Source organism: Crinia signifera, chromosome 3 (genome assembly GCF_055691185.1).
Source record: "Crinia signifera chromosome 3, ASM5569118v1, whole genome shotgun sequence".
Lineage (NCBI taxonomy): Eukaryota > Metazoa > Chordata > Amphibia > Anura > Myobatrachidae > Crinia > Crinia signifera.
Window position 1 is genome coordinate 306,715,118 of NC_139219.1, and position 22,928 is coordinate 306,738,045.

At 46.2% G+C, this 22,928-nt stretch overlaps 1 protein-coding gene across 2 annotated transcripts in view; it reads right to left on the reverse strand.

Annotated features, from left to right (window-relative positions):
* Nucleotides 1-22,928, reverse strand: part of SMC6 (structural maintenance of chromosomes 6) — a 70,512-nt gene that overhangs the window by 23,613 nt on the left and 23,971 nt on the right. For both annotated transcript variants that reach the window (XM_083178578.1, XM_083178577.1), the window contains exons 9-20: nt 22,039-22,158; nt 21,761-21,859; nt 12,222-12,368; nt 11,350-11,438; nt 10,654-10,818; nt 6,265-6,443; nt 5,975-6,176; nt 4,622-4,736; nt 4,243-4,403; nt 2,480-2,615; nt 1,055-1,135; nt 95-265 (exon numbers count right to left, since the gene is read on the reverse strand). In XM_083178578.1, the coding sequence (XP_083034704.1) occupies nt 95-265; nt 1,055-1,135; nt 2,480-2,615; nt 4,243-4,403; nt 4,622-4,736; nt 5,975-6,176; nt 6,265-6,443; nt 10,654-10,818; nt 11,350-11,438; nt 12,222-12,368; nt 21,761-21,859; nt 22,039-22,158 (1,665 nt within the window). The remainder of the gene's footprint in view (nt 1-94; nt 266-1,054; nt 1,136-2,479; nt 2,616-4,242; nt 4,404-4,621; nt 4,737-5,974; nt 6,177-6,264; nt 6,444-10,653; nt 10,819-11,349; nt 11,439-12,221; nt 12,369-21,760; nt 21,860-22,038; nt 22,159-22,928) is intronic.

Here is a 22,928-nt window from a genome sequence, read left to right on the forward strand (position 1 = left end):
CAAGATAAAGTGTATGGCTGCGCTGTGTTGACTAGGATACATCACTTTGAGGCTCAACTCATAGACTGCAATACAGAAAGCTGTAACCACACACCTTCACTGGTTCAGCAACATCAGACACCGAACTGATTCTCCTTTTTATCTCCTCGGATTGCTGCTCAGAGATCATAAGCAGGGCTTTAAACTCCTCATATTGTGTCTTTGCCTTCTGCATTTCATTGCTAACATGCTCCATCCTTTTCTTGTTATCTTGAACTTCCCCCTCCTTTTACATGGAAGAAAGAAAAAACAATTAGAAATGTAAAATAATTAAGTGTAAAATCTCAATGTCACTAATCTACTACGGAAAACATTAACATATAGGTCGTATTTCATGGTAGATAATACAGCAAAAAACAAATACTGTAAATAAAAGTCCAGAACTTCTTGAGAATGTTTATTTGGGGATAATAGCAGCAGAGAGGAAATCCCATAGTCAGAAACTGTGGCATCCAAGAGAGCGGATCCCCCTGCCAGATCCGGGCCAGCCAAAGAGAGAGGATCTCCCCGCCAGATCCGGGCCGGCCAAACAGAGAAGATCCCCCTGCCAGATCCGTGCCGACAAAGAGAGAGGATCCCCCTGCCAGATCCGGGCCGGCCAAAGAGAGAGGATGCCTCTACTAGAGCCAGCCAAAGAGAGCCAGCCATGATAGAGGTTACTACTGCCAGAGATGGGCCGGTCAAGAGAGAGGCTCCCGCTGCCAGAGCTGGGCCAGCCAAGAGAGGCTCCCGCTGCCAGAGCCGGGCCAGCCAAGAGAGGCTTCCCCTGCCAGAGCTGTCCAAAGAGACAGGCTCCCCCTGCCATAGCCGGGCCGGCTGAGAGAGAGGCTCCAGCTGCCAGAGCCAGGCCGGCCAAGAGAGGCTCCCCCTGCCAGATGCGGGACGGTCAAGAGAGGCTCCCCCTGCCAGATGCGGGACGGCCAAAGAGAGAGGCTCCCCCGCCAGCGCAAGGGTTGCCTTGATTGGACAAAATCCATGACCGCAATGTAGGAAATCTAAATGCGGAACATCTTACCAATGTGGAAATGTCAATAGACGGCTGCTCCTCCACATTCTCCAGATCGGTTATCCGAGAACTAACTTCTCTGTGCTTCATCTGCAAGTATAAAAGAGGATGCATAACGATGGGAAATTCAGACTGTTCTATAAAATCCAGCATTGTACAGTGCCAGGATCACCTCTTCTATTATTATCCTTTTATGTCACCAGGTACCTAAAAGCAGTATATATTCCCCTAAAATTACAGCCAGCAAGCTTACATTATGCTTTCTGTCTCTTCATCTCAATTCAATTTATCTACTGGTTAGTAAATTAATTGAAAAAAAGACTAGTTGTACAATTGTAAGGGGCGATGTAATTACCTGTGACTACTGTAGCTATCTGGGATAACAGAGGGCGATGTTACATTGTGCTTCCTTAACCGCGTCTGCAGAGGTCACAGGGAGACACAGGGGACTAACTGCTCTCTGACAAAGGAAATCACTGCAGTGAACACCAATTTCAATTAACAGAGAAAATTCTTTTCGCAGCAAATGAGGGACCCAGATGGGATTGTCACTCACGGGTGAAAGGTCTCCGACAGACACAAAGAGAAATTCAAAGTCCTTTCTATTTTCCACAGAGATGGCAGAAATGTGACCGGAGCCTTTAACACTGTGATCCCCTTTATCTGTTAGGTAAGGTGCGCGGGAGAGATGTCAGCCGATCCGCTGCTGTAGCGCCGAATGAGCAGACGTTTCAGGCGAGTGCACACATTTACCGACTGTCAGGCAGTTAAATTCGCAGACCTAGCTTTGATGTCAGTCTCTGCAGCAAGTGTATGGGTGGTCAGCGGACCGCCCTTGTACTCACAGCCCGGTGTGCCTATATAACTGGAGATATATATCTGCCATGGGCTGTGCTGCACAGTTGGCGCATCATGTCTGTAAGTAACGTCGTACACACCCGCTAATGGGCTAGCAATATAGCACCTAGTGTGTAACCAGCATGAGGTGGCGAGGTGAGCAGTCAATGTGCCTGGCACCCCCATGCTGATTACAGGAACAGGACTCTGCAGACCTGAACTTCTTCAGATCATAGTAACATTATCTGGGGGATACAGTAAGTCAACCATCCCGTTATCACATTAGGGAGGTCTAAGTGTTACATAAGTAAGAAGCAAAAGCCATGTGTTCAGTGCTACATAGGTGGGAAGAAATAATTAGTGTGAAAAACTATTACATTTTTGTAAAAAAAAAAAAAAAAAAAAAATTTAGTTTAGGTGCTATACTAAGTGTAACAATATGATGCCCCAAAGTAGCAAGGCCACACCAACCGAGGGGGTCCCGCACCCCAAACTCATCCGTAAAACTGACAATTTGACTACATTTACTTGGGTATTACCGTTCATATTGATAGATATATAAATGCCATAGAACCAGATGTAGCATGTATAACTCACCTGTATCTTTTTCTTTGCGTCATGATACTGGCGCAGAAAGTCTTCATTTTTCCGGACGTCACTGTCTACAACACGTACTTGCTGCTGGATGTTAGACAGCTGAGCATCAATCTCACACACTTCCTTCTCCAGGTGGCTGTTGGAATGAAACCAGTGAAGTGTTTGTAAGGAGGAGCCTACACACCCTACATCAGGGGTACTTGACATGGGGCCCTCCACTTGTTGTGGTACTACACATCCCAGCACGCCCTGTCAGTTTTAGCATGCGCAAATAACAAAACTGTGCATGCTGGGATGTGTAGTCCCACATGGACTGGAGGGTCACATGTTGAATACCCCTGTTCTGCGTGTTGGGAAAAAAATGGTGGAGAAAGTTAAGTGGTATTGATTTAATGAAGCTGCAAAGAGAGAACTCATCATAAGCTATCTGCACTTCCATGAACCTTAATATTATTGTTATACCGGATCTGTTACCGAGAAGGAAAAACCAAACAAACAAAACTGGAGCTGCCTCCTGACACACACACGACACAGATTAATGTACAAATGGGACACAGGAACATTGGAATGTGGAAGGCCAGTACATGAGTTGGACAGTTTGGAATTCAGAATGCTTTAGTTCCTCCCCCTCTGTACCCTCATAGGCTGCTGGGATTTTGGTATTTGCCTAACAAAGCTCCAGGGGAAAAAAACAGAAGTAGGTAAAGGGAAAGTCACTGACAAAAAATGTTCTTTAAACAGTATGAACAGAAATTAGAACAAGTGTAGAGAATCCATGCATGTCGCCCATTGGACTCAGAAAGGATTGAATGTATGCATAGAACCACATTTTCTACCATGTAACAGTAATATAAGGACGTCCTAAAGCGGTCCCTAGGCAGGTATGCTTAGCAGGAAGTTGTAAGACCAGATGGCTGATCCTCAAGGCCCTGACCAAGTCCAGTGACTCTATAAAGCCATTTTGTCCCAGAGCCTTACCCTGTTCTAAAGCTGGGATAACAATGCCCTGATTAGGTTAGACTTGAAGACCACTTTGTGTTGAAAGAAAGGCTTTGCCCAGAGAACTGTTGTTAGACGGAATCTTCCACAGACTCTTCCGACTCAAACACAAATCCCAGACAAACCTTATTTCCACCTCCACGTCGCTGCTTTGATATCTGGCCCGCAGGAAATCGGACGAGTAGTAGCGGTTCTTATACACTTGTTCCCCATCAACATTAAAAGCCTCTCTGCAAGTTAAGAAGTGCCACGGGCATGGGTGCAGTCGGGTATGGGTCATTAGGTCGTCCCAATTTAGGAATACATACATTGGGCCAACCACTAAAGGTCGACAGAATTGCAAGGTTTTTCACTAGATTTTTGTCCAGTATATTGACATGAGACCCCATCAAAGTGTATCGCTGCGCTCGGCACCCTATTTTATTCTCCCACCACACCGTAGTGGATGGCACGGCAAGGAATACCACCTGTCGGCACATGTCAACGCAAAAAAACCTGAAAAACTTACATTGACCTTTCCATTGTCGACCTTCAAACCCTATCGACCTTAGCCACGTTAACCTATTTCAGATGTCAACTTGAGCCCTGTCGACATTCGGTGATCGACCCAATGCATGTCGACCTAAACAGGATCACCTAATGGCAGAAACCCAGGGCAGTCGTACACCGCATTGTGGAAACCCAGCGCCACCGAGCGTCACAAAAGACGTAGAACTCTAGGCGATAGGGAGTCATTGGCGTTCGCTAAATAAACCAACACAAACCTTATTTCCACCTCCACGTCGCTGCTTAGATATCTGGCCCGTTGGAAATCGGACGAGTAGTAGCGGTTCTTATACACTTGATCGCCATCGGCGGTAAAAGCCTCTCTGCAATTTCTAGGTGGGTTCCTTTTCTGCATGACCTCCCGGGCTTCTTGGTTATTCTGCGGACACATAGATCGTAATATCCTTGTAGGCTTAAACCAGAATAATATACGTAGATCGCTGAGTAACAAAGGCACAATGTGCAGTCAGAATCCAGGAATAGAGGAAAATCTCTAGAGCGTATGATCTGTTCGTGACACCTGATCTGTGATTGACAACCAATGATACCTACGACACGCTAGGACTGACATTCGCAAATAAAAAGGTGGTTATATACCTTGATAAGTAGAACAGTCTCTATGCCTCGCATATCAATCAAGCAGTTGGCAACTACAGGGTTATCAATGTCCAAAGCGGTCAAGACGGATGGATACTTTGGATGGGCCACAGCTCTGTAAAGGAGAGGAAAGAAAAAAAACTGTAGCTCTATTATATGCGAATGTATCAAGTAATCTCAGTATTAGAAGATGCAACAGAAATGGATGTCCTGGAAAAATGGCCACGCTAGGTAAAACATCTACTTTCTATAGTAACACAGGTATAAGGTTATTCATTCGGGACTCCCTTACGCAAGCAAAATGTAAATAACTTCCGCTGTTACATACAGTCATGATCACAGGTCCCTATATATGGAGCACAAGTAACCAAAGCGGTGCTGGTGACCTACCAATACTTCACATTTTCCAGACCACCTGGCTGGTACACAGGTGCAGTCATTACTAACCGTCACATTTTCCAGACCACCTAGGCTGGTACACAGGTGCAGTCATTACCAACTGTCACATTTTCCAGACCACCTAGCTGGTACACAGGTGCAGTCATTACTAACTGTCACATTTTCCAGACCACCTAGGCTGGTACACAGGTGCAGTCATTACTAACTGTCACATTTTCCAGACCACCTAGCTGGTACACAGGTGCAGTCATTACTAACTGTCACATTTTCAAACATGTGCTGCATTCATTCCTAACTGACACATTCTACAGATCAAAAAAAAAAAATTTGTGTATGGAGTAAGCCATGCAATAGTAGATAATACTGTACATTTATATTATTTCTGTGCAGAATAAATACTGGCTACTTTTGCCTGTAGCCTACAAATGATAGATCGCTTTATTTCTTCACTCAAGTTTAAATCTTAATCTCTCTGCACCATAGCTCTGCCCCACCTGCAGTGCAGCATAGTTTTGCCCACACAAAATTTTTTATAGCCAAATCTGACAACATAAAAAAAAAATCATTAGCTACAGCATTGAATAGGGCTAAAATAATTACAGAAAAAAATGGGTTTGCTTAAATCCTATACTCTAACGGTGCCCATACATGGAGAGATTAGCTCCGTGCGTTTTGAACCAGATGCGATGCGATCTAGTACAGAAAACTATGTGCAGCAGGATCTGTCCATGTGTGGGCACCTTTAGTCCTTTATGGGACACAGTACAATGAGCTACGTAGGTGCGGGCTTCCTCCCCAGCATACCCTAGAACGGACTGTTCTTAGCTATAGAAAACACTGGTTAAACCACTCTTACTGTTTGCATTAAATCACCCTGTGCCCCTCGGTGATGATATCTGATATGAATACATCAATGGCAGCAAATTTGGTCCCAATCTGTAACCCGTTCCTCACCGTTGTGAAACATTATACACTTCATTGCGAAACGCGTTGACAATGATCTGTGGCCGCAGACCATGCGGGCATACTCTAGACATAATGTTCTGCAGAGTTCTCTCATCCGGGTGATTGTCACAGCAGAAGGCAAAGATCAGTCCTTTCAAGCAGCTTTCTACTGCGAGGGCCAGCTGGGGGTCTTTCGTATGTATGCAGGCGCCTACAGTAGATTTAGGAAGAAGTCAGTGACTATAAAGCAGATGTACTGCTAGTGCCATGCAAGAGTAGGTAGAACTTTGTCACAATACCTAGCGGACCAACAGGTTTCTTCTTGAAGCGGCCCTGGTTATAAGCCTCATCAATAGCTGTGAGCAGAGGTGGCATGTGATTTCCGAACCTCTTCAGCCTGTCCGTTCGGCTGTCCTGGAACGAGGAGATTTGCCTCTTCAGGCTATCCAGTGCTCGTCTCCGGTCGCGCTCTTCATTACTAGAAGAGCAATGGGAACATCCTCACATTTATACACTTCATTTCAGGTTGCAGATTCACGGTAAAGCACAAAATACAAAACTGTAAAAATATTCCATATTGTAACAGTGGTTAGCATTGCTGGGTCCCCGTGCTGAGGTCACAGGTTTGGATCAGTCACAGATCCTACGTGTGGGGAGTTTGCATGTTCTCCCTGTGTTTCTTCAATTTCCTCCCACAGTCCTAAGTGCAGTGTTATTTGGTGATGGGACAAGTGAATTTATACTGTAAGCTGTAGTCACTGGGCAGTACGGATGGTGTAATGGTTAGCATTACTGCCTCACAGCACTGAGGTCATGGGTTGGATTCCCACCATTGCCCTAACTATGTGGAGTTTGTATGTTATCCTCGTGTTTGCGTTGGTTTCCTCCCACAATCCAAAAATATACTGGAAGGGTAATTGGCTCCCAACATAATTAACCCTAGAATGTCTGTGTGTGCGTGTATATGTGGTAGGGAATATAGATTGTAAGCTCCACTGGGGCAGGGACTGTTGTGAGTGTTCAACTATTCCCCTGTAAAGCGCTGCGGAATAGGTTTGCACTATACATAAGAAACTGTTATAAAAAATAATAGTTAGGCATGGTCAGATGTGAAGGATTGGTACTTGTTTCCTAGCACGGCCACAATCGTAAGTAATCGTGTCCCTTAATTAAGGGACACGATTACCCCGATGGACCCGATTTCTTTTGAAATCAGGTCCATTTTGCCGGCTAGGAAACAAAAATCGGGGGCATCGCGTCGGTCGGGACCATTAACATTGGTCCCGACGCGACCGACGCGATGCCCCCGATATTTGCATTGACTTCAATGTTAAAATTTTTTTTAACATTGAAATCTTGTCGGGAAGTTAAAATATCGGGGGCATCGCGTCGGTCGGGACCATTAACATTGGTCCCGACGCGATGCGACGCGATGCACCCGATTTTTACATAGGATTTAATGTTAAAAAAAAATTTAACATTGAAATGGTGTAAAAATGTAAAAAAAGGTGAAATGGGTCAATATGACCCATTTCACATTATAAATGTCCCCGTCGTCGCCCCACGATAGACGGCAACCCGAAGCGTGGCGAGCGCAGCGAGCCCGCGAGGGGCGGCGGTACGCGTCCTCCGACCTTTTCATGCCCTACTATCCACTAGGGCGTGGAGTGAGAATAGAATAGTGTGGCGAGCGCAGCGAGCCACCGAGCCCGAAGCGCGGCGAGCGCAGCGAGCCCCGCGAGGGGACGCGGATACCTTCACAGGTAAACGCGTCCCTTCGCGGGCTTCACAGGTGTCCGTGGCGACGCGGACACCTGTGAAGCCCGCGAAGGGACGCGATTACCTGTGAAGGTATCCGCGTCCGCTCGCCACGCTTCGGGCCCGGTGGCTCGCTGCGCTCGCCACACTATTCTATTCTCACTCCACGCCCTAGTGGATAGTAGGGCATGAAAAGGTCGGAGGACGCGTACCGCCGCCCCTCGCGGGCTCGCTGCGCTCGACACGCTTCGGGTTGCCGTCTATCGTGGGGCGCTGTGTACGCGCTTCAATTTGGGGGGGTTTGGAATTTTTTTTCATTCAATCCAATGTAAAATTGGGTCCCAGGGACCCAATTTACATTGGATTTAATGAAAAAATCGGGTCAAAAATCGGTCGGTCGCGTCGATCAAATCGCATGCGATGCGATCGACCCGATTTTTTTCAGCACGACCACCCCGATCTTAATCGGTGTGGCCGTGCTAGGAAACAAGTACCGAAGGATTAAACACATATATAACACGGTGTAGCAATAAATAATGACAATAGCTATTTTTAAACACGGTGGAGTAATTGAGGGATTCAAACATAAAGATCAGAAGCTGTGGAGGACTTGCTCATATCAACCATATCCCTGGCGGGCAGTTGGCTGGGTATCACATGCGAAGGAGGCAAAATAAGTGTAAAGCACCTTCAGACTTTTTAAAATGTCAGTGTTTCAGAATGATGACCTTTAGCAGGGAGAACGGGACGATACAGTAACCCGCTGCTCCCTCTCTCTAATGGACCTAGTCCTCAGATATAGAAAATAGAAAGCGGAGATACTAGAAAGGAGAACCCAGGTGCATCGTGTGGCTGTGCTCCTGCTCTGCTGGACAAGTCTCCCTGTTAAACTGCCAGCCGGTCCCTTATTCTCCACTGTGAGGCTCATCGCCGTGAGGGCAGACATCCCTCCTACAACCCCCCCCCCCCCCCCAGGCTTGCTGGGATATAGGCGCCACCAATACATACGCCACCTCAAAGCTGACCTGGCGCTTGGGGAGGTCTATAATTTATAACTAAGGGGGCACACGGTTATCTACTGCCTAATTTCTATTTGGAGCCTTTCCTTGTATAGTGCAGTCTGGTGGCGTGCTAGCTGCCACCATTCCCTGCTGATTTAATATTGAATTATTGCGTGGAAACACCTTGGAGGCATGGCAAGTTTTATGCAAATAATCCACAGCAGAATTTCTGAATCTAATCAGAGGCTTCTTGACCTATTCAATGATGGACGGAGTCGTGTCGAGTTTGCGCAAGATCTCTATCCGACTCCTGTATACAGTATGTAAACCCTTCAGCCTATACTAATGAGCCTGAATATACCCTGGACCTTCCATTTTCTATCTCCGGATTGGACTCTGAATTCCTTTGGTACTGGTTTTTCGGTTGGTGATTCAATGGTATAGGCACAGGTCCACAGGCATTGTGGCCAACATATCCGGCCACAATAACGTAAATATGCTTCAAGTTATTAAAACAGTTCCTAATTATATGCATACACTTATGAATGGAGAGTTCTGTATCACCAGGTCAAATTAAGCGTGTATTATTTAATGTGTTTATAAACTAAAAAGGGCGTTTTTTAGAATGTATTAACTATTCTTAGTACAATAAATGTCTGTCTCCGCTGCCATTTTATTGTTTTTATTAAATGTAATACAAGTGAATCAATTAATTATGCAAATTCATTTAAGGGGTCCTGGGTATAAATATGAGTACCCAGACCACAATTAGACACCTTGATAAAGCTGGCATTCTGACCAGCGAAACGCGTTGGTGCCACCGTGGACCTGTGCCTATACCATTGAATCATCACTTGCTCATTCATCTGACCCCTTCCATTGGATGTCCTTGGCCTACCACCATCGGGATAAATATGTTCGCGGCACTGGTTGAGGTTTAATATTGTCCCATTTACCATAATTCGAGACCGATCCCTCCAGCGACACCCGGAACATTTATTTGCCATTTTGGACATCTATTTGGGACTGCTATGTTGGATAAGTGCAGGTTATTATATCCATCTTGGATTCCATCAATTTAGCACAGGTTCTAGGAATTGCCCCTTCAGTGGTGGGTTGTTTTTCTGAGGGAGCACTACCCAATGGATGAGTTTTTTCTAGAGAGTGCTCCCTAAAAAAAAAAAAACACAGCTGTCTCCACGGGTCCAGGCAGCACCGCTGAACCATCCATCAGCCGCTGCCCGGCCCTGCGCCCCTACATGCGGCAACCAGCTTGTCATAAGCCGTTGCCGCAGGCTGTAATACAACCGCCGGGGGCGTGGCGGAGGAGAGGGAGCAATGAACTCAGCAGCGCTGCCCGGCGCTAATCACTGGCAATCCGGAAAATATTCCAGGCTTGCCAGCCTGGGCATTAAGGCATAGCCCGGAAAATTCTCGGGATTACCAGTGAAGGGGTTAATACCATAGGTCCACCGCCCCAGCTTGTCCATGATGCCATAATCCTGCATCATTGCATTCCACCACTCATCTGCTGGTATTACGTCATTGCGTCCTGCTATGGAAAGTTCTGCCGGGAAAATCGCTTGCCGGGGGGGGGAAATCGGTCAGTATGTATGTACTGAGCGATTTTCCCCATCATCGCTGTCCATATACGCTGGCCAAAAACGCCCCGTGTGTATGGACCTTAACACTCCTGTGAATATTTGCGTTATATTGAGGAACTTTTTTCAGAACCAATTTCTGGCTATTATAGGGGTATTATAGTAACAGACTCTGTTTATGAGATATACTGTCCTACACACCTAGAGGCACCATGATTCCCATGGCCACAAAATATAATATAGCAGATGGATCTTAGTCCCTCATATACAGCCAAAGACCAGTGGTGACTAAAGCCCCACAACACCGAAGGAAATATTAGCAACATACACAAGCTTGTTACGATCCTCCTTCGTCCTATATATCGCTTGCTGGAACTGGTTGATCTGCTCAGTAGTTGAAACGTCTTGATCGTGAAGTTCTTTCAGTTGGTCTTTTAGCTGATTTATTTCCCTCATCCGCTCCACCTTCTCGCCTTCAGAATTATTATCAGCACTAAAAATGAAAAGAGAAATGAAAAAAAAAAACACCATAGATTACAACAATCCAAAGTAATCATTTTGAGTGCAGACAAAATTCTAAAACAAAACGGAAAAAAAAAAATTCCTTTTTATTTAAAAATAAAAGTTGATGACAAAATATTCATCTGAATAATAAAATACTGGGAACATATTTACCGGTAGGTTATTCAGACTAAAATTGGTGACTCTAGCGGAACAGATATATATGGACTGTAGAAGTACGTTTGGAGAGGATAATGAGGACAGATTGGAATTAGAGAGAGGTGGGAGTGAGGAAGGACAGATAGGAGATTACAGTAGTCCATTCAGAGATGACCAGTCAGTGGATGAGGGCCTTAGTAGCCTCCTGCCATCGCTTACACAATAAACTGGAGGAGGGTTACAGCTCATGTAAAGGAAAATTAAGCTTTTGTCCCCACCAGTTCCCTGGGCTCCTAGGTGGTGACCCACCTTCTATTCCCACTACCGCAAAGGGAGAACCATGAACTACAAAACCCAAACCAACCTGTTCTGTAACTCTTGGATACGCATTTGGAGCTGCTGTGAGTCTCTTTCCAAGCGCTTTAATTCCATCCTGTGCCGGTTATAGAAAACCTGGAAAATACAACACCGCCTCAGTTCTAGAGCAGGTAGAACAGTCAGACGGAGTAAACACTATAATATATGGCATTAATGTGCATTCTAGCACTCTGCAGCTTTCAAAACTCGTGCCGTTACTCCTGACTGCCTGGGGTGTTACTCTATGCTGTGGTGTTTCTAGCACATCGTGGTCTGTATTTCAATATGGATATGCAGACTGGACCTGTGCTAGAAGCACAACAATGTGTGACACCACAGGCAGGGAAGAGGAACTGCACACGTTTTGAAAGAGGCAGGTTGCTAGAATGAACAGGTGTGTCTCCACTCCTCTCCATTTAATAGACAAATCAAGAATTGTGCTAGCAGCAGCAATGGCGTGGACATGCGGCTCAGGCGCTTCTCAGTCCCTGTCTTTTTGTCATTAATCCCACTGCATAGGAGGAGCTGAGGAAGCCTCGCTACACCGGTGGATGATTCTCAGCCAGTCAGAAGGAGGAGCCAATTGGATCTATGGCGTGACAGACTGAGCGCATGTCTACCAAGTCCACTACCAGCTGCCTATTATATAACACATCAGGAGAGCAGAGACTGTTCCAACAGTGTACAGGGGATAAGAACATGCTTTTAAATGATATGTTCAGCTAGCACATATGGGTGTGAAATTTGAGTTTCCACATAATGCTGTCCATCCAGCTTCCATTCCCATGGAAAGAAGGTGAAACGCCGACCATCAATGAACTTCCCCTTCAAGTGCTTGCGCTGAGCAAACTAGAAACAGAGTATCCCGAGGACTCATACCTCCGACTCGTTGTAGGCCCTCTTTTTCTGCTGTACCTCCTCTTTTAGCGAGATACACTGCGGCTTCAGTGCCTGGGCCTCCCGGCTGATCTCTTCCAGCTTCTCCTGGATCTCTCGGATCCTCTCTTTCGCATCATTCACTTTATCCTTTCAAATGAAACCAAATGATGTAAAATGTACTACTGTGAACGGTCAATAGATATGAATGTACAGGCTCGCAATGTGCAAGATATTTCCACAGCCAACGTAACTGCTAAAGTCTCAACTAAATGGGACTTTTCATAACAGTGCTTAAGTCTGACATGACCAACCATTGGCAGCTCTTCATTATGTGCTCTCTTATCAGTTTCCCAATCTCTGCTACTGCAGTCCAGGTTTTAAAGATGTCAATGTTTTAGGTAAATTAAATCGACTAGGGTACAAAGTCTAAGTCTACCACTACGCTCTACACAAGATCTGCGTCTCTCTTCTGCACGGATCACTAGCTCCCATTCACTATTACAGGACTTTCATCGGGCTGCTCCCACCCTATGGAATGCCCTTCCACACACATCAAGACTCTCCACCAGTCTCCAAACTTTCAAGCGTTCAATGAAAACTCACCTCTTCAGGCAAGCCTATCATATTTAAGTTGCTGCGCTATATAAGACGCTGTAACGGAATCTGCTGCGCTATATAAGAAACTGTAACAGATTCTGCTGCGCTATATAATACATTGTAACGGAATCTGCTGCGCTATATAAGACACTGTAACGGAATCTGCTGCGCTATATAAGACACTAACGGAATCTGCTGCGCTATATAAGAAACTGTAACGGAATCTGCTGCGCTATATAAGACACTGTAACAGATTCTGCTGCGCTATATAAGACACTGTAACGGAATCTGCTGCGCTATATAAGACACTGTAACGGAATCTGCTGCGCTATATAAGAAACTGTAACGGAATCTGCTGCTCTTTATAAGACACTGTAACGGAATCTGCTGCTCTATATAAGACACTGTAACAGAATCTGCTGCGCTAAATACTGTAACGGAATCTGCTGCGCTATATAAGACACTGTAACAGATTCTGCTGCGCTATATAAGACATTGTAACGGAATCTGCTGCGCTATATAAGACATTGTAACGGAATCTGCTGCGCTATATAAGACACTGTAACGGAATCTGCTGCGCTATATAAGACACTAACGGAATCTGCTGCGCTATATAAGACGCTGTAGCGGAATCTGCCGCGCTATATAAGACACTGTAACAGAATCTGCTGCGCTATATAAGACACTGTAACGGAATCTGCTGCGCTATATAAGACCCTGTAACGGAATCTGCTGCGCTATATAAGACCCTGTAACGGAATCTGCTGCGCTATATAAGACACTGTAACGGAATCTGCTGCGCTATATAAGACACTGTAACGGAATCTGCTGCGCTATATAAAACCCTGTAACGGAATCTGCTGCGCTATATAAGACCCTGTAACGGAATCTGCTGCGCTATATAAGACCCTGTAACGGAATCTGCTGCGCTATATAAGACACTGTAACGGAATCTGCTGCGCTATATAAGACACTGTAACGGAATCTGCTGCGCTATATAAGACACTGTAACGGAATCTGCTGCGCTATATAAGACACTGACGGAATCTGCTGCGCTATATAAGACACTGTAACGGAATCTGCTGCGCTATATAAGACGCTGTAACGGAATCTGCTGCGCTATTTAAGAAACTAACAGATTCTGCTGCGCTATATAAGACATTGTAACGGAATCTGCTGCGCTATATAAGACACTGTAACGGAATCTGCTGCGCTATATAAGACACTAACGGAATCTGCTGCGCTATATAAGACGCTGTAACGGCATCTGCTGCGCTATATAAGACATTGTAACGGAATCTGCTGCGCTATATAAGACACTAACGGAATCTGCTGTGCTATATAAGACACTGTAACGGAATCTGCTGCGCTATATAAGACACTAACGGAATCTGCTGCGCTATATAATACACTAACGGAATCTGCTGCGCTATATAAGACACTGTAACAGAATCTGCTGCGCTATATAAGACACTGTAACGGAATCTGCTGCGCTATATAATACACTAACGGAATCTGCTGCGCTATATAATACACTAACGGAATCTGCTGCGCTATATAATACACTAACGGAATCTGCTGTGCTATATAAGAAACTGTAAATAAATAAATAAGTCAATTGTACATAATCATGGCTATCCTTAAAATATGGAGCAAAATTGCAGAGTTTTGGAAACAGACGTCTGATGCCCATACACTTATGCGATCGGATTTCATGCGACATTGAAGTGCGATGTCCATCGAACCCGATCGCATCTTGTGGTGCAAAAAGTGCCCCCTTTCAGCAGCCAATGTCGCATGCATCTAGAGATGGCACATCGGGTGCTGGAAGAGGGCGGTATTGTAGTGCTAGCGGGGGTCAGCAGTGGTGGCAGAAGTGTTTAAAACACTGGGCAGCCCCCTGATTGGCTGAGCTAGAAGTAGCGCTAGAGGGCGGCGGGGATCAGCGGTGGCAGAAAAAATAGGATTTTAATACCTACCGGTAAATCCTTTTCACTGAATTCAGATGGGGTACTGAGGTCTTATAACCTTGGGAATTAGAGGGTATCCGACAGGAGACAGGCACATAACATTTTCTTCAACCAGGGTGTGCTGGCTCCTCCCCTCTACTTCCCCTTACTAGCCAGTTAAGAAACTATGCCGAAAGGTAGGATAACGTATGTGAGGTAGGAATTAGCATTAAGATAACGTGGTGAGATTTGCACCAGCACACCACAACAAACACAACAACTCTCTCAACTAAACTTAGTTAACCCCGTCATTGTGTTACTTTGACATAAATGATATTAAGATATTTGTGGAGCAATTAGTCACCAAAACTCAGCTGCTCCTAAACAGGTCAACGGACCAATAACTTTACAGAATGCCAGAAATTGCAATCAGCAAGTAGGCAATAACAGGATTACAACCTGTGCAACAGAGCACCGCACTGAGGCGGGCGCTCAGTACCCCATCTGAATTCAGTGAAAAATTAAAATCCTATTTTCACTTTCATTCAGGATGGGGTACTGAGGTCTTATAACCTTGGGGAGGTCCCAAAGCTTCCAGAAAGGGCGGGAACGTGCAGAGCCTGTTGCAACACCGCCTGCCCAAACTGGGTATATCACTGGCCACAGTGTCAAATTTATAAAATTTTGACGAAAGTGTGTTGACCAGACCAGGTGGCAGCTCTACATAGCTGCAATGCTGACACACCCCGAGCAGCCGCCCAGGATGCTCCTACGGCTCTAGTGGAGTGGGCTCTCACTGAGGCCGGAATAGTCAAATGGGCTGCCACATATGCTTGCTGTACAGTGGAACGAGTCCATCTAGCAATCGATTGTTTCGATGCTGGGCATCCTTTCTTTTGTGCGTCATACAACACAAAAAAAACACTCCGTCTTACGGATCCTTGATGTTCTCCTAACGTAGATCTGCAGGATCCTAACCACATCAAGTGACTCAGGCATATCCTTATGCCCTGAAAAAGAAGGAACCACAATCGGCTGGTTCATATGGAACGCCGAGACCACCTTAGGCAGGAACTGTTGTCTTGTCCGAAGTTCCGCCCTGTCTTGATGGAAAATCAAGTATGGGCTCTTACAAGAGAGAGCACCAAGCTCAGAGACTCTTCTGGCCGAGGCCAGAGCCAGTAGCGTCACCGTCTTCCAGGTGAGGTATAACAAATCAATGGAGTCCACTGGTTCAAACCAGGAACTCCAGGACAACATCTAGGTCCCAAGGTGCCGTTGGCGCCACCAATGGAGGCTGTATTCTCAAGACTCCTTGCAGAAAGGTTTGGACTTCAGGATAGACCGCTAACTCTTTCTGAAAAAAGACAGAAAGGGCCGATATTTGAACTTTTAAAGACCCCAGCCGGAGTCCCTTATCAAGGCCCACCTGCAAGAAATGCAGGAAACGGTCTAATTTAAAATCTGCTGGCGGGAAACTCATGTGCTCGCACCAAGACACATATCTACGCCAGATCTTATGGTAGTGCGAGGCCGTCACTGCCTTCCTGGCCCGGGTCATGGTGTTTATGACCGAGGAATGAAATCCCTTCAGATCTAGGATGATCCGCTCAACCTCCAGGCCGTTAAACGAAGACGCCCTAAGTCCTGGTAGACGAAGGGGTCTTGTACTAGAAGATTTCTTTTTAGCATGTTTTGCAGACTTGCGTACCATGCTCTCCTGGGCTAATCCGGTGCTATTAGGATTGCCTGCACCCTCTGATGTCTGATCCTTTGTAACACTCTCCCCAAAAGGGGGAGGGGCGGGAATAGGTATACTAGGTCGTATGACCAGTCCGCGGTCAGAGCATCTGTTGCCTCTGCTTGAGGATCTCTTGTCCTTGAGCAATACCTTTCCACCTTGTGGTTGGTCCTTGAGGCCATCAAGTCTATCTGCGGGAGCCCCCACAGATCTACGATGCTTCCGAACACCTGAGGATGTAATCCCCATTTCCCGGGGTGAAGGTCGTGATGACTGAGAAAGTCTGCATTCCAGTTGACCACCCCGGGTATGAAAATGGCAGAGATAGCCATTGCATGCCTCTCTGTCCAAGTCAAAATCTTGGACACCTCTCATGCATGCACTGCTCTTCGTACCTCCTTGGCGGGTTACATAAGCAACCGTCGTTGCACTGTCCGACTGGACTTGTATCGCCTGTTGTTCCAGGAGGGAGTGAGCCTCCAGACAGCTATCAACTCTAGTACACTGATGTGGAGCTTTAACTCCCACAATATCCATTGGCCTAGACAGGACCTGCCCTGAGCCACCGCTCCTCAATCTAACAAACATGTGTCCATTGTTAGGAAGATCCATCTTGAATCCCAAATCTCCTTCCTGCAAGTAGGTTTGGAACATGTGTCCACCTCATGAGTGATTGTCGGGCCTGATGTGACAAGAATATGTTCTTGTGTATCTGGAGAAGCGACCCTAACCACCTGGACAGTAAATTTAGTTGGAACACTCTGGAGTGGAACCGACCAACTGGATCGCCTTGAGAGTAACCACCATTTTTTTTCCAGAAGTTGGAATCACTGGTGTACTGACATCTGAGGTTTTTCCAGAATCTCTTAGACCAGAGTCTGAATGGCCCACGCCTTCACCTGAGGCAGAAATTATTTATTTCTTGTTTCCAGGATCATTCCCAGGAAAAGTAGGCGATTGTAGTGTCAGGTAGGACTTGGGGATGTTGAGAATCCACCCATGGTCCGACAGAATTTGTTTGGTCTGACAATATCCTGTACTAGGATCTGTTCTGACCTTGCATTGATTAGCAAGTCGTCCCGATAGGGAATGATGTTGGTTCCCAACCTCCTCAGCAGAGTCACCCTTTCTGCCATGACCCTTGTAATATACTAGGGCAGTACAGCTCGTGTTATAGAGCAATCTCAGGAATGCCTGTGAGGCCCTCAATAGGAATGTGGAGATAGGCGTCCTTCGCATCCATTGATGCTAGGAACTGTCCCTCTTCTAGGCTTGCTATGACAGCCCTAGGGATTCCATTCTGAACTTGAACACCCTTAGAAGGGGTTCAGAGATTCCTATTTTCAGAATGGGCCGTACAGAGCCACTCGGCTAGATATCACAACCAGGTTGGAGCAATAGTAGTGTATTTCAGCCAGAGGGATATCCAAAACCTCTCTTATAGTCATAATAAGAGGTTCCGGGTCACAGAGAAATGATTGAGATTCGGGAAGCTGTGCCCCATCATCGTCATTATCCTTATTATCGTCACTTGCCTGAGAATCAGCCTCTAAATCAGGCAACATGGTGGCCGCAGCGCGCTTACGTGACATGCCTGTAGTGGGGGTAATATCCCCCCGTGTAGACAGGACAGATAGGTCCTGCTGCACTTGCTTGGTCTGAACAGTATTTGCAGCCAATTCAGCTGATATTGTCGCAGCATGTTCATAATTGATTGCGGGGTCCCACTGAGGTGGGGTGAAGCCCCTCGGATGGGGCGGACGCACATTGTTCACATTGCTCTGTGAAGTGGACCTAGGCATAAATTTAGAGCCGCAATGACCCAGGTTATTTTTCACACCATTTCTGGAGAATAAACCCCCCCCCCCTTTTTTTTTTTACAACACACAACCATCACAGTGAAATATTATATATATATATATATATATATATATATATATATATATATATATATATATATATATATATATATATATATATATATATATATATATATATATATATATATATATATATATAGTAGTCAATGGCGCGGCACTCGTACCTCTGGTAATAATTTCAAACGGCAGCCAGTTAAGTTGTCAACGTTTCAAATCGGTTTAATTTGTCATCAGAATCCTGATGACAAATTAAACCGATTTGAAACGTTGACAACTTAACCGGCTGCCGTTTGAAATTATTACCAGAGGTACGAGTGCCGCGCCATTGACTACTAGATTGTGCTGATTTATTGGCTGCGAGGGCACCGATCCAAATTCAGCTCGTTGCTGGGAGTGCCGGACCCTGCTACGAATATATATATATATATATATATATATATATATATATATATAAAATATCAGTGAGCAGTGTATAGAAGCTATATATGTGTGAGCTTTATCACTGGATGTGTGTAGCTTTAACAAGCCTTTGGGGGAGCGCTCAAAATACACTGAGGAGACCAGAATACCCTGTAGCCTTAATTCCCGGTGTAGGAATTGGCTACAGTATATATACACAGTTATGTGAAATACAAGAGTGCACTGTGTGACACACAATGAGCGATTTAGCGCTAAAACCCTTGCTGTTCTGCCGCAAAATCAATTTTCTCACCCCCTCACTGCTGAGGGGTGTCTAGAGACCGTTAATGGCTCCCAGGGAGATGCAGGAAGCAGTGTTGGCACGCACAGAGGCTCTGGTCCTGCTCCGCTGAAGCCCTGCCTATAGGCTTTTTCTAATATTTATACTGGCGCTGGCTGTCAGTATCGCCCTTGTAGTGGGACCTGCCCTGGTGGTCCAGGGACTATCACCTAGCATCCAGTTGAAAGATATTTTCTTTACAACTGTGTCCTTTAAATAAGCCTGCTCAGGAAACAACGTGTTGTTTCCTCTGTGAAACAAAATATGGTTCACCCTCCTGCATTAATGGTGGAGGGAGATCCACGACCTCTCCTATAGACATAATGAGAGGTTCTGGGCCACGCAGGGAAGACTGAGAATCCTGTAATGGCTCCTCGTCCCCACCATTGTCCTGTGAATATGTATAGACTCCGGCAACATGGCGGCCTTTGCGCACTTGCGTGATTTGCCCAGGGTGGAGGTAATGTTATCCACCCATGCTGACAGGACTGATAAATCCTGCAGCACAAGCTTAGCTTTCAGTGTTTGCAGCCAGCTGTGAGGACACAGATTGCAACATTGTTTTAATACCAGAGGCCCAGGCAGTCTCTGACTGCAGTGTCCCATTAACCTGTTGTGGTCGCTCAGTGTAGCACACCAGGCATGCTGAGATGTGGGAACATGCTTTGCTCACAAGTAATTCGTGAAGTGACCCAGGTACAAACATTGTCAGAGGTTATCTTTCTCACCATGCTGGAGACTGTAACCTTCCCACAAACACACAGAATACACAGTGAAATACAGATATAAATCAGTGTAAAGTGCACAGAAACTATGTGTGAGCTTCTAACACTGTGTGTGTATAGCTTTAACAAGCATGTGGGGGAGAACTCAGAGACCCTGAGGGGACCAGTTCTTAACCTTAACTCCCTGAGGAGTTGGTTTACAAGCACATATACCTTCAAGTAATATGCATACAGTATTAAGTGCCCTGAATAGTACACAATAAACTGTTATTAAGCGCTGAAATCACTTTGCTGTTTTGTTGCAGTGTGCAGCATGGAGAAGCAGGTAGTGAAACACTCTGCTGTCCTGTAGATAACTCCCTTCACTACCTCATGGCTGAGGAGTGTTCATTTGACAGTAATTGCGCAGCAGGGAGAAGCAGGAGGCAGTGTTGGCGCCCACAGAGCTATCTGGTCCCGCTCTGAGCAAAGCCCCGCCCCTTGTAATGGCGCCAGGGCTATACTAATATTTATACTGGCGCCTGGGAACCTTTCATAAGGGTTTACCCACATAGCGGTATATGCCCTGGTGGTCCAGTGGCAATGCCTGGCATCCAGTGTGTCGGCGTGGCTGCAGTGTAAAACATCTGCGCGCGATCCATGTGCAGGGCCACCGCGCTGCCATTGCCATTATGCCGCACATAAAACCGGCGTACCCCACTGAGGGGACCCGGTTATCAATCACCACTGACGTTTTCAGGCTGAGCCAGGGGTGTGCGGCAGCTGGGGGTGTGCTCGCTGCAGCGCAATGCCCGCGGTAACAGCACCCTCTCAGGTCGGTGGACCTGCAGCAGGGATCAGCTCGGTTCCTTGAAAGGCCTGCAGCAGTCCCTTCCCCCGGCTTCCCTCGTCGCAGGGAAGCTGTTAAGCCCAAACAGCAACCCGAAAATAACAAACTAAAAGAAATTGAAGAAAAACTCTCTGGAGCTCCAGGAGTGTGCATCCTCTCCTGAGGGCACATTTTCTAAAACTGGCTAGTAAGGGGATGTAGAGGGGAGGAGCCAGCACACCCTGGTTGAAGAAAATGTTATGTGCCTGTCTCCTGTCGGATACCCTCTAATCCCCAAGGTTATAAGACCTCAGTACCCCATCCTGAATGAAAGTGAAAGTCTTTAAAACACTGGGCAGCCCTCTGAGGGCTGCCCAGTGTTCTAAAGACATCTGCCGCCGCCACCACCACTAGCGATACTTCTAATGTACGCTACAATGCTGCCCTCTGCCCATCCTCCAGCGGACCCATCGGCCTCCTCTCCCCACGCCGTTGAAAATGTTCCCTCCGCCTCCCACCCCCGGATTGCATTCTAGCGATCGCATGCGGGTAAAAACCCCATGCGATTGCTCCAGCAATTCGATAGATATTATGTGCAGCACATAAGATCAATAGACGCGACATTTGACGGCTTGCCCGTGCATCGCATGGAATGGTCCCTTAAAAATGCATACAATCCATTTATCGGCCAGATGTGGTTGAAATGGAATTTTTAACCAATGCAATCAGTGGGTGGGGGAGGGAGAGAACGTTTTCAGTAGCATGGGGTTTGGGGAGAGGGGGCCCGAAAGGACCGCTGTAGGCGTGGGAGAGGCCGGGCAGAGGGCAGCATTGTAACGTAGCACTAGAAGTATTGCTAGCGGACGCCGGGGGTCAGCGGTGGTGGCGGCAGAAGTATTATCTACAATATCTCACAAGTGTATGGGCAGCATTAGTGATTCCCTAATACAGTCCTCCTGGAACCCCAACAGCCCAGGTTTAAGGACATTCTGTTTTGTGCAGAGATGATATAATCAAACAGATTCCGATAAGTCACCAGTGCCTCCACAAAAATGGATCCAGTAGAACAATACCCTGCAGAACGCAACGCACACACTTACCTGCCATTCACTGATCTTCTGCTCAAACTTAACGTTGCGCCCTTCCTCGTATGAAATCTGATCCTGCAATGGCTTTATACGTTTCTCAGTCTCCGACACCTGAAATAAATTAAAACAACTTATTTTCTATAGTATTTGAGATATAAAAATACGCCTCTAAAAATGAAGGTATTTGTGTATAGATTCTGCAGAAGACCATAGAGTTACAATTGCATATAGACAGTTCCAACAATGGGTCCCTATCTGGCCAAGTTTGCACACAGTAGCAGGAGTCTTACCACGGCCCAGGCCATTTCACACCCGAGATCTTCCATTTTTTTTTTTGTTTCTGCCAATGACGCCAGACTTTTAAATTTCACCTCCTTTTCCAGGCACGCTCGTTTCAGCTCTTGCAGTCTCTGGGAAAATAAAAAAATTAGATCACTGCACCGTGATGCGTGATGGTGCAGCGGATGGGGGTGTGGCTGCATGTACCTTACGTCACCCTATTGGTCCTTGCTGCCATGCCTCCTTTACAGAATAGCAAACAAGCAGCCACAACAGAGAGTGCAGCTTTAAATCTTCATTTCCATAGTAGATTATTAAACCAGGTCTATAGATTTTAAGCTCTCATAAGTAGAATGGTACAGGACATCTCACATATGCGGGGTATACTCAATAGATGGCGGATCCATTCTAAAATTCTTTCGATGCAATCAATGGAACCGGCATCCATTACTCAATGCAGCGGCCAAATCCGTATGTCGGATTTGGCCGCTGACTGATGCTCACCCGGCCAGCGCAGGGACTGGGTGAGTGCGGCAGCTGGGACGGAGGCGGGTGAGTTGCTCTCAAACCTGCACGGAGGCGGGTGGGTACAGGAGGCGATGGATAGGAAGACAGTGCAATGTAAGCTGCTGCCGCTCACCCGGCACCGTACTCCCTGCCTCCCTGTTTCAGTCCGGCATCTTTTGATGTCGGAGTAATATTGCCAGAAACATGGCAATGTTTCCATCAAAAGCAGGTGGATTATCAGCTCTTCCGTCAATCCAGCCGGTTTTCAGCAGGTGAGAACATTCCGAACAGCTAGCATTGAATAGATCGGAACCCCTTCCGACCTATTCATGTCCTTTATTCTTTTCGGCAATACGGCAGTTTCGACATCAATTGAATATACCCCTGTGCCTCC